Source organism: Mytilus edulis, chromosome 7 (genome assembly GCF_963676685.1).
Source record: "Mytilus edulis chromosome 7, xbMytEdul2.2, whole genome shotgun sequence".
NCBI classification, from domain to species: domain Eukaryota; kingdom Metazoa; phylum Mollusca; class Bivalvia; order Mytilida; family Mytilidae; genus Mytilus; species Mytilus edulis.
Window position 1 is genome coordinate 3940912 of NC_092350.1, and position 18107 is coordinate 3959018.

General features: G+C 32.2%; 1 protein-coding gene across 1 annotated transcript; it reads right to left on the bottom strand.

The window, feature by feature from the left end:
* Positions 1–5699: 5699 nt before the first annotated feature.
* Positions 5700–15093, bottom strand: LOC139529756 (fatty acid-binding protein type 2-like). Its single transcript, XM_071325635.1, has 4 exons — positions 14893–15093; positions 13372–13547; positions 7821–7934; positions 5700–5932 (listed from the first exon to the last, which is right to left on the bottom strand). Exons 1-4 carry the CDS (start codon positions 14966–14968, stop codon positions 5876–5878), a joined length of 423 nt encoding a protein of 140 aa, XP_071181736.1. The 5' UTR covers positions 14969–15093; the 3' UTR covers positions 5700–5875.
* Between the last annotated feature and the right edge of the window lie 3014 nt (positions 15094–18107).

Genomic DNA, 18107 nt, shown 5'->3' on the forward strand with positions numbered 1-18107 from the left:
CGTCTCATATTTTGTGAGGAATATGTTATAATAAATATTAGTATAATTTTGTATTATAGAGTCTAAAAAAGAGGACAAATGATATTCCTTATTGTTTTACTGATCAAAAATGATTCAGTTCTTACAAAAAGTGGAATCTACTACAATGGTTCATTTGTTTTTACCATTAAAAAAAATACAAGAACATAGTTAGTATGCTTTATATACAATTACACCATTGTCCCAGATCACGAGAAAAAGGATCGTTCACAAACTTGTTTAACTCCGATATACTCTTTATATGCATGTCCCAAGTCGATAGCCTGTAATTCAGTGCACATTGTCCTAGAGATATCTAGGCAACGATACATTTAATCAAAGATCTCCTGCATTGTTTATTGGCATTTATTAAATTAAAATCAAGGATTATGACTTCAAAAAGATATACATGGATTAATGTGTACTAGTACATGTATACTGTACCTTAGCAATGATAGATATGAAATATATGTAATATGTAGCTACACGACACTCTTCCAAAGCCCTTGAATAAAAAAGCAGAAAATGGCTTTCAACATTACCAAATAGTCTTAATCAATAGATACTTTTTGGCCCCGTACGGATAAAATCACACCCAGAGGCAACATTTAATTATCAATTGCAAATAATCGGCGTTTTGCATTTGCGCCGGTTATTTCTTTCACTTGCGCCGATTTTTTTTTCATCTGCGCCGATTTATTTACAGGTAAATAACAGGTGAAATGGTATAAGATGCGACCTCTTCCGTTAGCCAGTTATACATATGTTATAAATTGTCAATTATAGCATGTGTATAACTGTTGTCTCCTGCTTAAAATCAAGACGTAAAGCCTAAGATAAAAGCACTTTGTTTATACTAAAATGACGAATAAAAAAAATATGTACAGCATTCAAATCCATAAAAAAGGAATACTTTCAATTCATAAATCTGTTTTTGCCGAGTATGTTTAGGCAACACATCTAATATATTCCTTTCTTATGATTTCGTCTCTTCTATATTTGGCGTAATTGGCGATAACGAAGGCCATATTTTCTTTGTCTGGCATACGTACTGGTGGGGGCATTTCTAGAGTTCGAATTTTCTCACAAGGAAGCTTTTAAACCAAGAGTTCCAAATGGTGAAGTTGAATTCATCCCTTCGTTAGTTTTATGGACGCCATCACGAATTGGTTGACCGTTATGGAATGTGTACTTGTACGTTGTCTAAGAATGTATGACATTTGTCATCAGAAGGAGCGGAGCGTCAGACAATGTCAAACGTGAAGCAGTCATTGATCTCATTAAGGGAAAGGAATGGTAACCCGAAACATTGGGATAGCCATTTACCAATTGCAATGTCACTTGATTTGCCTTATACTCTGTGCACAGCCAATATAAAAGTATGAACTTACCTAAAACTTACCAGTAAATCCAATTAGGAAAAAATATAAAATCGGCGCAAATGAAAAAATGAAATCGGCGCAAATGAAAGAATGAACAATTTCAAAATCGGCGCAAATGTCATACGCCCCAAATAATGTTGCTGATTATTGTCATTTTGCGTCTTTACATGTTCATATTTTATCGGGCAAAAACACGAAGACGAAAATGCAAAAAAAAACGAAATGGTTTCACTTCATGCTATCACATTTTATACTTTCCATTTTTGTGTTTTTGCCCGATAGAATATATATAGGAAAGGCTCAAATGAGGGAAATGGCCTTTTTTTGCCCTTATATTTTTACAGTTTTTTAAAACTAACTGTCAGTAACTGCAGCTAGAGTTTTTGGCTCGTGTTGTGTGGATGCAATAATGTATCGCCTTGACTGTAGTGTATGCTCTTATATTTTTACAGTTAGGATTTTTTTAACTAACTGTCAGCAACCTCGAGTAATCTCAGATCTATATTAACCGGCCACCATATTTGTGGGATTAATTTTTTTTTATATGCATTGCATTTCGTTTCGTCAGCATGTCGCGTATTGGTTATTTTTTTCTAACACTTTCGAAAGTTGTTTTTTAATGAACATTTCTGAAACTTCTTCCTCACTTTGTTCATTGTTTAAAATATCATGTTCATGTCAATTTTACATTGAAGTCGTCATGCCTTTTTTTTAATCTCTCTGTTAAGTCATGCGTCCATTAAGTTGGAATCTTCCCTTCGTAAATTTTACAGACGCCATCACGAATAGATTGACCGTTATGGAATATACGTTTTACAGGTGATATCGGATATGTTACTTATGTAGCAACTTCAATCCCGTTCATTTTTCTTTTTTGACCTGCATAATTAGACTTATTATCGGGTTGGTACAGACATGAGATACTCAACGGGTGCCGCATGTGGAGCAGTATTTACTTACACTTCCGGAGCACCTGAGATCTACTCAAGTTTTTGGTGGGGTTCGTGTTGCTTAGTTTCGTGTGAACTAATGTTTGTCTGTTTTTTTATCCATGGCGTTGTCAGTTTATTTTTGATTTATGCGTTTAAATGTCCCACTGGTATCTTTCGCTCCTCTTTTAGATATTGCATGGACATTACCTATAAATGCGGAGATTTTTAATTTCAAAATGTTGAGTTTCGTGGCTTTTAAAACTTTTTTTGCATTGAAATTACTAAGTTAAACTCGTATTATTAAATTTTGGATGTAACGCGTCTTTTGATTGACTGACGTATTTTGTTTATCAGCTCATAGACATAATTTAGTCATGCGACCATGACGTCATCAACGTTTTTTCATGAATTACTATGGTTTAAAATGGAATTTAGAATTCAATTATATAAGAAATAACTGTACACGGGTTGGTGGTATTTCTTTATGCATGTATTTAGACAGACAAAATACAGTCATTCGATAAAATAACCTTTTAGCTGACTTTGATATGTCACTTAATCTGGAAAAAAATATATTAGTTGCATTTCACATGTTTAAATTTACGAAAAACTTAGCGAATACACACAATATAACTTCAAAGTTTTCTGTTAAGTTGTAATCTTTCTATTTAGTGAAAAATGTACGTGTTTTCTTCAACACTAAATCGACCAAAATCGCTTTGTTTGAAGTATTTAATATACAATCGATGACATGGCATATTATAAAATTGGATTACCGACAATTTATTAAGCATTGTTTTATTTAGCAGACAGTATCGTACTTATTGACTGTCTGGGTCAATAGTTACTATACTGTAAATGTTATATATCCTGGTAACGTTAACTATTTATAGAATGGTGTGGAGTACAGCATTGACTATTCGAAAACAGTAGCCAAGTTTGATTGATAGATTGATTAAATAATTGTGTTTAATTAACGGTGTGTCAGCCAAAAGGAAAGCTAAATAGTAGTGGTCCAATGTCAAAGACATGGTGCTAGACCTTGAAGGTACTACATGTATGTCTCCAAACATATTAACATTTCTCCTAATGCAATATTGAATGTCGTGTTTAAACAAGCCAGTACAAAAATAATTCAATATATCCACTATTTTAACGATATAATAAATATGGAAGAATTTGTTGTAAATGTGTAAAATTAGACAAAACATATTAACCAATCCACTTCAGTACATGTAATGATGTGTGACACTTTTTTTAATGACGTTGAGTTATCAGATTTTAACACGAGTAGTAAATCACGTTTTATAAATCTCTGACGTACCAAAATGCAACCGTTACATTTCTTTCTTTACTGTTAAACAAATGACCCTTCATGCACGTATTTAAACACTTAACTGGTGAAGTCAATAGGTTTTATACAATTTTAGTTTCAGTAATGCAGTTGTTTTTCTTCTGATTAATAAACTATCGCTTTCGTCAATCTTTGCAATATAATAAGATATTATATTAAATTAATGTAAACATTCTTCATGGTGGTTCATGAGTCATTATGCATGTAGAGCCTTTATGATGATCAATAAATCAATTCACCATTGAAACGAATTTCATTATGACAGAGCAACGTATACCATTAAAAAAAAGTTCCAAAGTTGTGACGGAATGAATATTTCGCAGTTGATTTGAGAAAGCCCGTGTTTGAAGCGAGACCGATTTCAATGCGCATGATATTTTCATTACTTCAAAAATAAACTGCTGCGCCATGAGCGCATGATACGCCCGACGTCTTATGTGGAAGTTATATGCAATAATCATAAATAGTTTCTGAGAAAGTTTTAAGCAATAACCATATATAGTTTTTGAGACACGGCGGGAAACCCCCCACCCTGTTTTTTTTTTTTTTTACAAAAAACTAAATATCACAAAAATAAACTTTTGAATCAGAACCAAAAAGTATACAGAACTTTAGATTAATATAACAAAGAAGTGTGTAAAGTTTTAAGCAAAAATCATAAATTATTTTTGAGATACGGCGCGACATGCAAAAAAACCTCCCCTGTTTAACAAAATACTCAATAACTCAAAAATAAAATTTTGAATCATCACCAAAAAGTATACAGATCTTAAGATTAATATAACAAAGACATGTGTAAAGTTTGTAGCAATAATCATAAATCGATTTTGAGATATGGCGCGACATGTAAAAAAGACCTCCCCCTTTTTTTACAAAATACTCAATAACTCAAAAATGAAATTTTGAATCATCACCAAAAAGTATACAGATATTAAGATTAATATAACTAAGAAGTGTTTAAAGTTTTAAGCCATAATCAAGAATCGTTTTTGAGATACAGTGCGACATGTGAAAAAAACACGACCCTGTTTTAGTTACAAAGTGCCGTAAATCAAAAAGTTTAAATATAATTTTCACCAAAAAGTATACAGATCATTTGACCATCATAAGAAACAACTATATCAAGTTTCATGAAATTTGGATAAGTCGTTCTCAAGTTACGGTGCGACATGTTTAAGCCGGACAGACGGGCAGACAGACGGACGGACAGACGGACACCGGACATGTGTATACCATAATACTTAACATTACGTCAACATTACGGGCGTATAAAAAATTATAGTAGGAATATAAATAAACTAAAGTAACATATTTTTTTAGCGTATTTGTTTTTTGTTTTTACATAAATTATGCCGTTAGTTTCTCGTTTGAATTGTTTTACATTTGCTCTTTGTTGAAAGCCGTACGTTGACCTACGTTAATTTCTGTGTCATTTGGTGTCTTGTGGATAGTTGTCTCATTTGCAATCATACAACACCGTCTTATTTGTACAATTATAGGTATGGTTCCATGTGTATACAGTGAACATAGGGTTGGCAGAATAGACTTATTGATGAAGGTTATAACCATACATATATTGTTCAGTCACTGTGACTGGCATTTGGGGGGATACAAATCATTCGTTCATGGATAGTATAAAGCAATATTAAAGTGATTCTTTTCTGTATAATGTATTCTGGTGTTGCGTGAAGGTCTTGCCTTCCTCTACTGTTATGCTCAAGAGTGACTAGGGACTAGAAATATGGTCAACACTGGTCTCACTCCAACCAGCTTGAAAACCCTCGAAAAAGTAGGTTATCCGTTTGACTGTGAGGGATGTATAAGTATGCAGCCACGTGCGGAGAGAATAGGGACGTAAAATCCGAGTGTAAAAAGAGTGCCACAATATTTGAACTTTGCACGTTAAGAACCCTTACAACAACTCTCTGAAGGGTTCGTAAGTGGCCTGCTGTAATTCTTAACGTTCCTATTCTGAAAACAACATTTAAAATCCAGAGATGTATAAATACGAAGAAAAGTGAAAAGCTTTAATGACAAAAAATACATATCTAATTTTGTTTACATAAATAGAATAGTTTAATTCATAATATAGTAACCGTAGACCAAATTTGTAAGCCGTTCTTTTATTCTATCTATCCAACAACAGCTTATTAACGGCGGTCTTATAACATTTCCTGGTCTATCATACTTTAGGATACTTTTATTAATGTCATTGTCATTGATGTACCATCTTCCAGTTTGATTGTCTGGAAAGCAATAATAAACATATTTATTGATTGTGTAAAAAATGATAATTGTTTGCTTAAAAAAACAATCAAATGAAAACGATGACGAGTTTAGAATTATATATTTCTACGAAAAACCAGTAGGGACATTCTGTTGTTAAAATTTCTAATTTCAAAATTGACATTTCTCAGTTCCAACTTGCAATTTCTCTGTTTAAAAATAAAATATGTCCGTTCCATGTTTACATTCATCTCAACTTAGAATTGAGAAATATCAAATGGAAACGAGGAATTAAGATTTAAGTTTGTCCCTACCAGTCTTGATAATTGTAATTATGATAATTCTGTTTTATCATTCGCAAATCACTAGGTTATGGAATAAAATTGATCAGGTACGACCGAGAACAAAACCGATGGAGAGCATATAAACCAAAAAGAACCTAAAGAGTAGACAATACATCTATGGAAAAAAATGCCTTATAAATTTGCGACATTAATTTAGGCAAAATGATATGATCATTTTATGAACTAGTAATTTACAGGTAAAATACATGTATATATGAATTATTCATTATGACATATAAAATGATTGTTATCCCTCAGGTCTGATACACTCCAAACAATGGTACCGAAACAGTGTTAGAAACAAATTAGGAAAATATACACTCCAAACAACGGTACCGAAACAGTGTTAGAAACAAATTAGGAAAATATACACTCCAAACAACGGTACCGAAACAGTGTTAGAAACAAATTAGGAAAATATACACTCCAAACATCGGTACCGAAACAGTGTTAGTAACAAATTAGGAAAATATACACTCCAAACAACGGCACCGAAACAGTGTTAGAAACAAATTAGGAAAATATACACTCCAAACAACGGTACCGAAACAGTGGTAGAAACAAATTAGGAAAAAATACACTCCAAACAACGGTACCGAAACAGTGGTAGAAACAAATTAGGAAAATATACACTCCAAACAACGGTACCGAAACAGTGTTAGAAACAAATTAGGAAAATATACACTCCAAACAACGGTACCGAAACAGTGTTAGAAACAAATTAGGAAAATATACACTCCAAACAACGGTACCGAAACAGTGTTAGAAACAAATTAGGAAAATATACACTCCAAACATCGGTACCGAAACAGTGTTAGTAACAAATTAGGAAAATATACACTCCAAACAACGGCACCGAAACAGTGTTAGAAACAAATTAGGAAAATATACACTCCAAACAACGGTACCGAAACAGTGGTAGAAACAAATTAGGAAAAAATACACTCCAAACAACGGTACCGAAACAGTGGTAGAAACAAATTAGGAAAATATACACTCCAAACAACGGTACCGAAACAGTGTTAGAAACAAATTAGGAAAATATACACTCCAAACAACGGTACCGAAACAGTGTAAGAAACAAATTAGGAAAATATAACCTCCAAACAACGGTACCGAAACAGTGTTAGAAACAAATTAGGAAAATATACACTCCAAACATCGGTACCGAAACAGTGTTAGTAACAAATTAGGAAAATATACACTCCAAACAACGGCACCGAAACAGTGTTAGAAACAAATTAGGAAAATATACACTCCAAACAACGGTACCGAAACAGTGGTAGAAACAAATTAGGAAAAAATACACTCCAAACAACGGTACCGAAACAGTGGTAGAAACAAATTAGGAAAATATACACTCCAAACAACGGTACCGAAACAGTGTTAGAAACAAATTAGGAAAATATACACTCTAAACAACGGTACCGAAACAGTGGTAGAAACAAATTAGGAAAATCAATAAAATCTCCTTGTATTATTATTTAATCCTTCCTTTACTAATTTATTTTTGTTTTAGCGATATTTGTGACTAATCATATGTAATGAAACCAAAATACTATACCTCTAGCATTTTCTTGCCGGTAACAACCCGTGTTATTGTCAATGTCTCCCAACCAGTGGCTTCACCCGATTCCACTTCTGTCATTTTGGTATCAGAATCGAAGGTGATAGTATACTTATAATCAATAAAAAGACAAAAACAGTTTTTGTTTACTCCTAAAACCGAACAAAACTTATTTTAAGAGCATTTTAAGATACGATAAATTTAAATTTTGAAGACCGTACGGTGACCTATAGTTGTTAATGTTTGTGTCATTTTGGTCTTTTGTGGATAGTTGTCTCATTGGTAATCATTCTACATCTTCTTTTTTATATATGTACTCCGTTTTAAGTCTATATGATAAACTATCTAAATTCAAAAGTTTAAAAAAAGACAAACAGACCGGAAATAAAATTCCGTCCAATCATGCTATGGTAGACTAGAAATGAAATGACTGCAACATGTATATAAGAACTGGTCTTTTACCACGACATTCATGTGTTTGCATTAAATTGGTTTCATGAATAATCATAGGGGAAATCAATATGGTGCCAAATACAGCAAAAATGAAAATAATATGTAAGTTTTAAAGAAAAAGTTATTCTCATTGCAAAACATACAGATGGGTGCGGTCCTAACCTTGACAAAAGTTAACTTAGAGTTAACTTGTTGACTGCTTTCTAAGTTAACTTGAGAATTTTTAAGCAGTCAAGCAAGTTAACTTCGTCGTTGGTGGACCAGACCTACGGTCTGCTTTTTTAGGACTGCTGCAGACCTATCGACAAGTCTATTCCAGACCAGACCTGTGGACAAGTCTGCTTTTGACCAGTCCTGAGGACAGGTCTGTCCCAGACCAGACCTGTGGACAAGTCTGCTTTTGACCAGTCCTGAGAACAGGTCTGCCTCAGACCAGACCTGTGGACAGGTCTGCTCCTGACCAGACCTGAGGACAGGTCTGCTTTTGACCAGACCTGTGGACAAGTCTGCTATTGACCAGACCTGAGGACAGGTCTGCTTATGACAGATTATCGTTATAAGAGTTTTCATATCAGCCTTGAGCTTTCCGCATGATTAAAATATGTAAACAACATTCGCATTGTTTTTCCACAGATATCATTTATTATTTACTCGCTAGACTCTACTAGATATTATACAAATGCTCTCTTTTATTTGATATACATGTATTCTTATATAAATAAAAAATGGCTATACGATCACACAGAGTTTTTTGTATTAGAAGGCGGATAGAAAGGTTATCCAACGCATCGGAACAATATTCTTATATCACGGGATATCGGCAACATTGTCTACGTTACTTCGTTCCCCGTTGTTTACCTGTCCCTTCCTAAATTTTACTTTATGCATAAATTAATACTTGCATGGATATTTCATTGATATTCAACTTGTTTGCATTGGATTTACTATTCTATTTCCCGCAGAATATTCTAACAGAAATTGTACAGTGTCCGTAAGCATACGGTGTGGTAAAACTATCAACAATCTCGTCAAATTCGTCAGATTTATCGAGAGATTTGTCATTGCCGATATTTATATGGGACGTCCTATAATTATACTCAATGCGCACTCTAATGAAATAATTGCCACTTGACGTTTAACTATTAACAAAATCAATCAACCGACATAATATATTCCAAGAAGAGAACCTCGTATACTTTTTTTATTAAATCATTGTAAATAGTACCAGAGACATATAATACAATTATATATTATATGTCTCTGATAGTACAAATGAATTCAGATATGTCAGTGTTGGTACTTTGATGATGTGGCATAATAGTTTTGTTTTACACGTACACTATCATGAACTCCTATATGATCTGACTGTTATTATGAATAAAGAAATGAAATTCTGACATTCTCAATTTAATCAAAATATTTTTTGGATTAATAGTTTTCCAATATTATTGATTACGTGTACATTTACGGTCCTACTAAAATGTGAACAGGAGCGCCAGGAGAAGACATTAAGGCGCTCGGTACAATGGTATGCAGGTATATAGATTTGCAAATAAAAGTGCACATATGATCAGTTTTGGTCAACTAATTTTGTTTTCCAAGTCAGCATGAGGTATTAAAACTACTGAAATTTTGTAACGTATCAATATTTTGAATAAAAGGAGGACACGCTGGTATCCCAAATTTATGCGAACAAAAATTTGTTGTTATTAAATTGCAATATTGCTGTCCATTGTCATGATTATATTATACATTGATTCCTGACATAAAAAATATGGCTGATTAATACTATGCGGGTACGTCATGGTGTATATAGATTTACAAATTAAAGTGCACATATGGTCAGTTTTGGTAATGCGCTCAAATAATTTTGTTGTACATGTCAGCTGGAGGTATCAAAACTACTGAAATTTTGTTACGTATCAATATTTTGAATGAAATGAGGACATGCTGGTATCCTAAATTTATGCGAACAAAAATTTGTTGTTATTTTATTGCAATATTGCTGTCCATTGTCATGATTGTATTATACATTGAATCCTGACATTAAAAATAAGGCTGATTTACTATGCGGGTATATAGATTTACAATTTAAAGTTCACATATGGTCAGTTTTGGTAATGCGGTCAAATTATGTTGTACAAATCAGCTGGAGGTATCAAAACTACTGAAATTTTGTTACGTATCAATATTTTGAATAAAATGAGGACATGCTAGTATCCTAAATTTATGCGAACCAAAATTTGTTGTTATTATATTGCAATATTGCTGTCCATTGTCATGATTGTATTATACATTGAATCCTGACATTAAAAATATAAGGCTGATTTACTGTGCTGGTATATAGATTTATAATTTAAAGTTCACGTATGGCATTGTATGGTCAGTTTTGGTAATACGGTCAAATAATTTTGTTGTACAAGTCAGCTGGAGGTATCAAAACTACTGAAATTTTGTTACGTATCAATATTTTGAATAAAATGAGGACATGCTGGTATCCTAAATTTATGCGAACCAAAATTCGTTGTTATTATATTGCAATATTGCTGTCCATTGTCATGATTGTATTATACATTGAATCCTGACATAAAAAATATTGCTGATTTACTATGCGGGTATATAGATTTACAAATTAAAGTGCATATATGGTCAGTTTTGGTGGATGCGGTCAAATAATTTTGTTGTACAAGTCCACTGGAGGCATCAAAACTACTGAAATTTTGTTACGTATCAGTATTTTAAGTAAAAAGAGGACATGCTGGCACCCTTAATTTAGGCAAACAAAAATTTGTTGTTATTATATTGCAATATTGCTGTCCATTGTCATGATTGTATTATACATTGAATCCTGACATTAAAAATAAGGCTGATTTACTATGCTGGTATATAGATTTACAATTTAAAGTTCACATATGGTCAGTTTTGGTAATGTGGTCAAATAATTTTGTTGTACAAGTCAGCTGGAGGTATCAAAACAGCTGAAATTTTGTTACGTATCAATATTTTGAATAAAATGAGGACATGCTGGTATCCTAAATTTATGCGAACCAAATTTTTTTGTTATTATATTGCAATTTTGATGTCCATTGTCATGATTGTAATATACATTGAATCCTGACATAAAAAATATGGCTGATTTACTATGCGGGTATATAGATTTACAAATTAAAGTGCACATATGGTCAGTTTTGGTGAATTCAGTCAAATAATTTAGTTGTACAAGTCAGCTGGAGGTATCAAAACTACTGAAATTTTGTTACATATCAATATTTTGAATAAAATGAGGACATGCTGGTATCCCAAATTGATGTGAACAAAAATTTGTTGTTATTATATTGCAGTATTGCTGTCCATTGTCATGATTGTATTATACATTGATTCTGGCATAAAAAATATGGCTGATTAACTATGCAGGTATATAGATTTACAAATTAAAGTGCACATATGGTCAGTTTTGGTGGATGCGGTCAAATAATTTTGTTGTACAAGTCAACTGGAGGTATCAAAACTACTGAAATTTTGTTACGTATCAATATTTTGAATAAAATGAGGACATGCTGGTATCCTAAATTTATGCGAAAAACAATTTGTTGTTATTATATTGCAATATTACTGTCTATTGTCATGACTGTATTATACATTGAATCCTGACATAAAAAATATGGCTGATTTACTCTATGGGTATATAGATTTACAAATTAAAGTGCATATATCATGTATATGGTCAGTTTTGGTGGATGCGGCCAAATAATTTTGTTGTACAAGTCAACAGGAGGCATCAAAACTACTGAAATTTTGTTACGTATCAGTATCATAAGTAAAAAGGGGACATGCTGGCACCCTTAATTAAGGCGAACAAAAATTTGTTGTTATTATATTGCAATTTTGCTGTTATTATATTTTGGTCAAATAATTTTGTTGTACAAGTCAGCTGGAGGTATCAAAACTACTGAAATTTTGTTACGTATCAATATTTTGAATAAAATGAGGACATGCTGGTATCTTAAATTTATGCGAACCAAAATTTTTTGTTATTATATTGCAATTTTGCTGTCCATTGTCATGATTGTATTATACATTGAATCCTGACATAAAAAAATATGGCTGATTTACTATGCGGGTATATCGATTTACAAATTAAAGTGCATATATGGTCAGTTTTGGTGGATGCGGTCAAATAATTTTGTTGTACAAGTCAACTGGAGGCATCAAAACTACTGAAACTTTGTTACGTATCAGTATTTTGAGTAAAATTATTATTAATTGAGGCGAACAAAAATTTGAATTAAACTATTGCTGATTGTGGCTGCATAGTTCAAGGATGTATACCTAACAAGGACGTATACACCTAACATCAAATATACTTCTTTTCAAAAATATACATAATATGATTGAATTTGATCTCGGAATATATATATATTTATATTCAGTTCCTGTTATCATTGTAACCGAGATCGTTTTTATAATAGATAGATTGTCAGATCACAGATAAATTTGTGTTACGTTCTGTGCGTACTTATTTTCAAATATTTGTGTTTAATCCTGTTCATAAAACGGAAGTATTAATTTTCAAATTACTTTATTTTCGATGTTTATACTACGAAACAAAGATACTAAAATATTTTTTTTTAAATCAACGAAGAGCGGTCCTGGTTACAAGTTAACTTAGTGTTGAGCAGACCAGTCAAAAGTTAACTTGGGAACAGGTCTGGTTTTGATCGGATTTGTCCAAGCAGAAGTTAACTTTGTGGCAGGACCGGTTTCCAAGTTAACTTATGTTAACTTTATGACAGGACTGGTTCCGTAGTTAACTTATGTTAACTTTATGACAGGACTGGTTCGAAGTTAACTTATATCAATAGCGGACCTGTTTCCAAGTTAACTTTTTGGCAGACATAAAAACAGTCCTAGGAACAAGTCCGCTTTTCAAGTTAACTAGATTTTGGTCCTAGGACTGGTCAGAGCAGTCCTATATTCGGTCACAGGTTAACTTTGAATGACCAGTCCAAATGACTGGTTATCAAGTTACTTGCTGTACAGGTTAGGAGTGCACCCATCTGTAGGACTTGTTACAAAATAAGAGACATGCCATTACCTTAACTCCCTTTCCAAACATATCAGTTTCTGTCACTTCCTCTCCAGACTTGAATTTGTATGTTTTATCTGGACCAGCTGTGCTTTTAATATCACAAATCCACATGTCGCCATCTTTTTTGAAATCTACCTCAAATTTAGCATTTCTGAACTCCTCAACATATTCACTAGGTATTTCTTAAATAGATTAAGAAAAATATCGAATTCATATCAAAATGCCTTGAACAAGAGAATTACTATGATGATAATCTAATTAAATCATAAATATGCTGCATATCAAGATGAGTAAGTACCCTAGCAAAGTTAAATAGGACATGTGTATAGAAATTGAAGGGCAAGTCTATACTTTATAAGTCTTGTATGTGTTCTTTTAATTTTGGTTCATTCTTATTTTTGGGATCATAGTCCATTTTCGCTGAACCATTAGTATTTGTTCTGAAGTCCGCACAGGTTGTAATCAAACATTAAACGTATAATACATGTACATTCACTATTCGGGGAAAAAAAACTAATTCAAAATTAGAATACCACTAATATTAACGTGACATACAAGAATGACACGTATATGAACGTGTAGCGCATGAAAGAACTTCCTCTGACAAAGTTGAACTTAGTTTTCTGCTTTAATTTCTTTTTAATTTCTAAAGCAATTTTTCATATATTTTTGAATACTTTTGCATTGAACCATGATATCCTGATGAAGTTAAATCAATGAATGCGTTTCAGACGCCTCAAAATTATATATATGTCCTGAGATTTGTATGTTCACGAATTGAAAACTTTTTGATCTTTAAATTTTTGGATATTTTTTCTTCAAATTCAATTTATGTTTTTGGTAAATTGAACAGAAAATGTTAGGAATTATGTCATTTCCCGAGAAACAGTTACCTTTTACATTGCATTTAAATATTTAAAGGATTTTTTTTTTATTTAATCTAGCTGTACAGTGATATTTATTAGTATAAATTTTCAATAGATATTTTAATCCCGTCTCTCATAATTCTTTTTAGAATGGCATTAATATTTTATATTATTGTATGTGTTCATGTAATATGTTATGTATTGTAATATTAATGGTGAGACGTAAATAAACTATTTGTATTGTATTGTATTTAAAACCGGTTTTTAATTGTGTCAAATAAACACAATTGCACACCCATCAATAATTTTCATATTTGATTAGACCTGTGCGATCTCATATTTCACAAATGAATGTGTATATATATATTTATTTTTTGATAAAATATGTTTCTCTAATGATTATCAAATATATTTTTGTATTTTAACAAACGAAGTTACACCGCAACACCCCCACCCACCCCACCATTTCGAGTGTCTGTTAAATTCCCTATAAAGTTGATATTTTTTTTTACATCTGTAAGCACATTTCCATTTATTCAGTGAGCAGATAAAAGTTATGATCCTCAAACTCAGCCAATCATCTTCTGAGATAATCGGCAACCGCATAGAATAGAAACTATAAAAAAAAGCTTAAAATAATATACAGTACAACTAAACTTACTAGATGCCTTTGCAAATTCATCATAATTTGTGTATGAGCTTCCGTCACCTTCCCATTTTCCAATAAATTGTGCCATTTTGATGTCAATTAATAACTGAAATCCCTGAGATATACTTCCAGAGCGAATCTTATAACTGTATTTAAAACTTAAAGTAGCTTAACTGTTTAAACAAAGTTTTAAACCTAAAATGAGTGACCTACATCTTGACCTGTTAAATAACTATATAGACGATCGTAAATGAGGGCCCTCATGGGGTTTTTGATTATGTGATTACTTGGCCGTTTTTTTAATGATTATTTGATTATTAAGCCAAATATTTCATGATTATTTGATTACCTAGGACTGTATTTTTAGTTTATGATTATTTGATTACTAAAGATAAGCAAATATTTAATGATTATGTGATTATATTGGCAAAAAAATGGTGATTATGTGATTACTAGGACCCCCCCCCCATGAGGGGCCTCGTAAATCATAATGCTTTACCTTTGTTATAGAGTTGACCTTCTATTTAAATTAAGTTGAAATGCACAATTGACATATTTATAGACGCATAAAATTGGTATTGAACCTTTTCAATCGTAAAAATTTTAAACAATTTATTTTATTTTCATTATTTACGTTTTGTCAAATTCTTGATTTATGCTGAAACCTTTATGTTCACAGTTTAATTTTATTCCATATATATACTGTTATTTAAACTTTCAAAACTTTCAAGTCTGGACAACAACAAGATCACATAAGTCGAAAAAGGACACGGCAAATCATACCAAACAATTGTTAAGATCTATAAAATCGACAATCATTCTACCACCAATAAAACAGTGGTAGATTAGAATACCACGAATATTTGAAGGATGCAAACGAAATGAAATACGAGTAGAGCTACATGTACATGTATATGACCAAAAAGGACATACATAATAGTAACTTAGGTAAATGTGCCTGAGGTAGTTGGAACCTACGATGCTTAATAATTCTATAAACTGACAATTTACGACAGATATTAAAAAAAAAAAAATCAAACCGAAGCAACCGACAATATGAGTTGAACACGTAACACGTTTCGTGAGAAAACAAATTACTAAAACTAATTAAACAAGGCTTATGAAGGTTTATCATAAAATCGTACAGAATTAATGAATTGTTTTTGTTATCTTACAACCTATGTTTAATCCTGAAACCAGACATATCCGGTTTTTGTCAAAAGTGATTATTTTCTAAAGATTTAAATATTTCGCGGTGACTTTGTTTGGACTTGTTTTTTTGCTTTTTGGCCTTGAATGTTTGTCCCTAATAACACATATTATAAAATTGGATTACCGAAAATTTATTCAGCATTGTTTTCTGTTCAGTTGTAATTTTTCTATTTAGTGAAAAATGTACGTGTTTTCTTCAACAATAAATCGACCACAATCGCTTTGTTTGAAGTATTTAATATACAATCGATGACATGGCATATTATCGACAATTTATTAAGCATTGTTTTATTTTGCAGACAGTATCGTACTTATTGACTGTCTGGGTCAATAGTTACTGTACTGTAAATGTTATATATCCTGGTAACGTTAACTATTGATAGAATGGTGTGGAGTACAGCATTGACTATTCGAAAACAGTAGCCAAGGTTGATTGATAGATTGATTAAATAATTGTGTTTAATTAACGATGTGTCAGCCAAAAAGAAAGCTAAATCGTAGTGGTCCAATGTCAAAGACATGGTGCTAGACCTCGAAAGAACTACATGTATGTCTCCAACAAGGCAACTATAACGAATGGTCAAATTTTTAACATATATGTATTAACATTTCTCCTTAAGCAATATTGATTGACTGTCGTGTTTAAACAAACCAGTACAAACATAATTCAATATATCCATTATGTTAACGATAGAATAAATATCAAAGAATTTGTTGGTAATGTGTAAAATTATACAAAACATATTTACCAATCCACTTTAGTACATGTAATGATGTGTGACACTTTTTTTAATGACATTGAGTTATCAGATTTTAACGCGAGTAGTAAATCACGTGTTATAAATCTCTGACGTACAAAAATCATGCAACCGTTACATTTCTTTCTTTACTGTTTTTGTTAAACAAATGACCCTTCATGCTCGTATTTAAACACTTAACTGGTGAAGTCTATAGGTTTTATACAATTTTAGTTTCAGTAATGCAGTTGTTTTTCTTCTGATGAATAAGACTATCGGTTTCGTGAATCTTTGCTATATAATAAGATATTATATCAAATTAATGTTAACATTCTTCATGGTGGTTCATGAGTCATTATACATGTAGAGCCTTTATGATGATCAATAAACTAATTTACCATTGAAACGAATTTCATTATGACAGAGTAATGTATAACATTAAAAAAAAAGTTCCAAAGTTGTGACGGAATATTTCTCCTTGGGTTTGATAAGCACGTGTTTGGAGCGAGACCGATTTCAATGCGCATGATATTTTCATTACTTCAAAAAAATTATAGTAGGAATATAAATAACCTAGTAACATATTGTTTTGCGTATTTGTTTTTTGTTCTTTTTTTTTTACATATATAGATTATGCCGTTAGTTTCTCGTTTGAATTATTTTACATTTGTCATTTCATTTCCTTCTATAGATGATTATGCGGTATGGACTTTGCTCTTTGTTGAAAGCCATACGTTGCTACGTTAATTTCTGTGTCATTTGGTCTCTTCGGGAGAGTTGTCTCATTTGCAATCATACCACACCTTCTTATTTGTATAATTATAGGTATGGTTCCATGAGTATACAATGTACATACATGTAGGGTTGGCAGAATAGACTTATTGATGAAGATTATAACCATAGAGATATTGTTCAGTCACTGTGTCTGGCATTTTGGGGGATACAAATCATTCGTTCATGGATAGTTTAAAGCAATATTAAAATGATTCTTTTCTGTATAATGTATTCTGGTAATGCGTGAATGTCTTGGCTTCCTCTACTGTCATGCTCAAGAGTGACTAGGGACTAGAAATATGGTCACCAATGGTCTCACTCTGACCAGCTTGAAAACCCTCGACAAAGTAGGTTATCCGTTAGACTGTGAGGGATGTATAAGTATGCAGCCACGTGTGGTCAAAATAGGGACGTAAAATCCGATGCCTTGTGTAAAAATAGTGCCAAAATCTTTGAACTTTGCACGTTAAGAACCCTTGCAACAACTCTCTGAAGGGTTCGTAG

Coding starts and splice junctions, on each gene's coding strand:
- LOC139529756 (XM_071325635.1), bottom strand. CDS start 14,968: ATGGCACAATTTATTGGAAAATGGGAAGGTGACGGAAGCTCATACACA. Junction 13,548..14,892: donor TGAATTTGCAAAGGCATCTA/GTAAGTTTAGTT, acceptor AATCTATTTAAG/AAATACCTAGTGAATATGTT. Junction 5,933..7,820: donor CCGGCAAGAAAATGCTAGAG/GTATAGTATTTT, acceptor ATTGCTTTCCAG/ACAATCAAACTGGAAGATGG.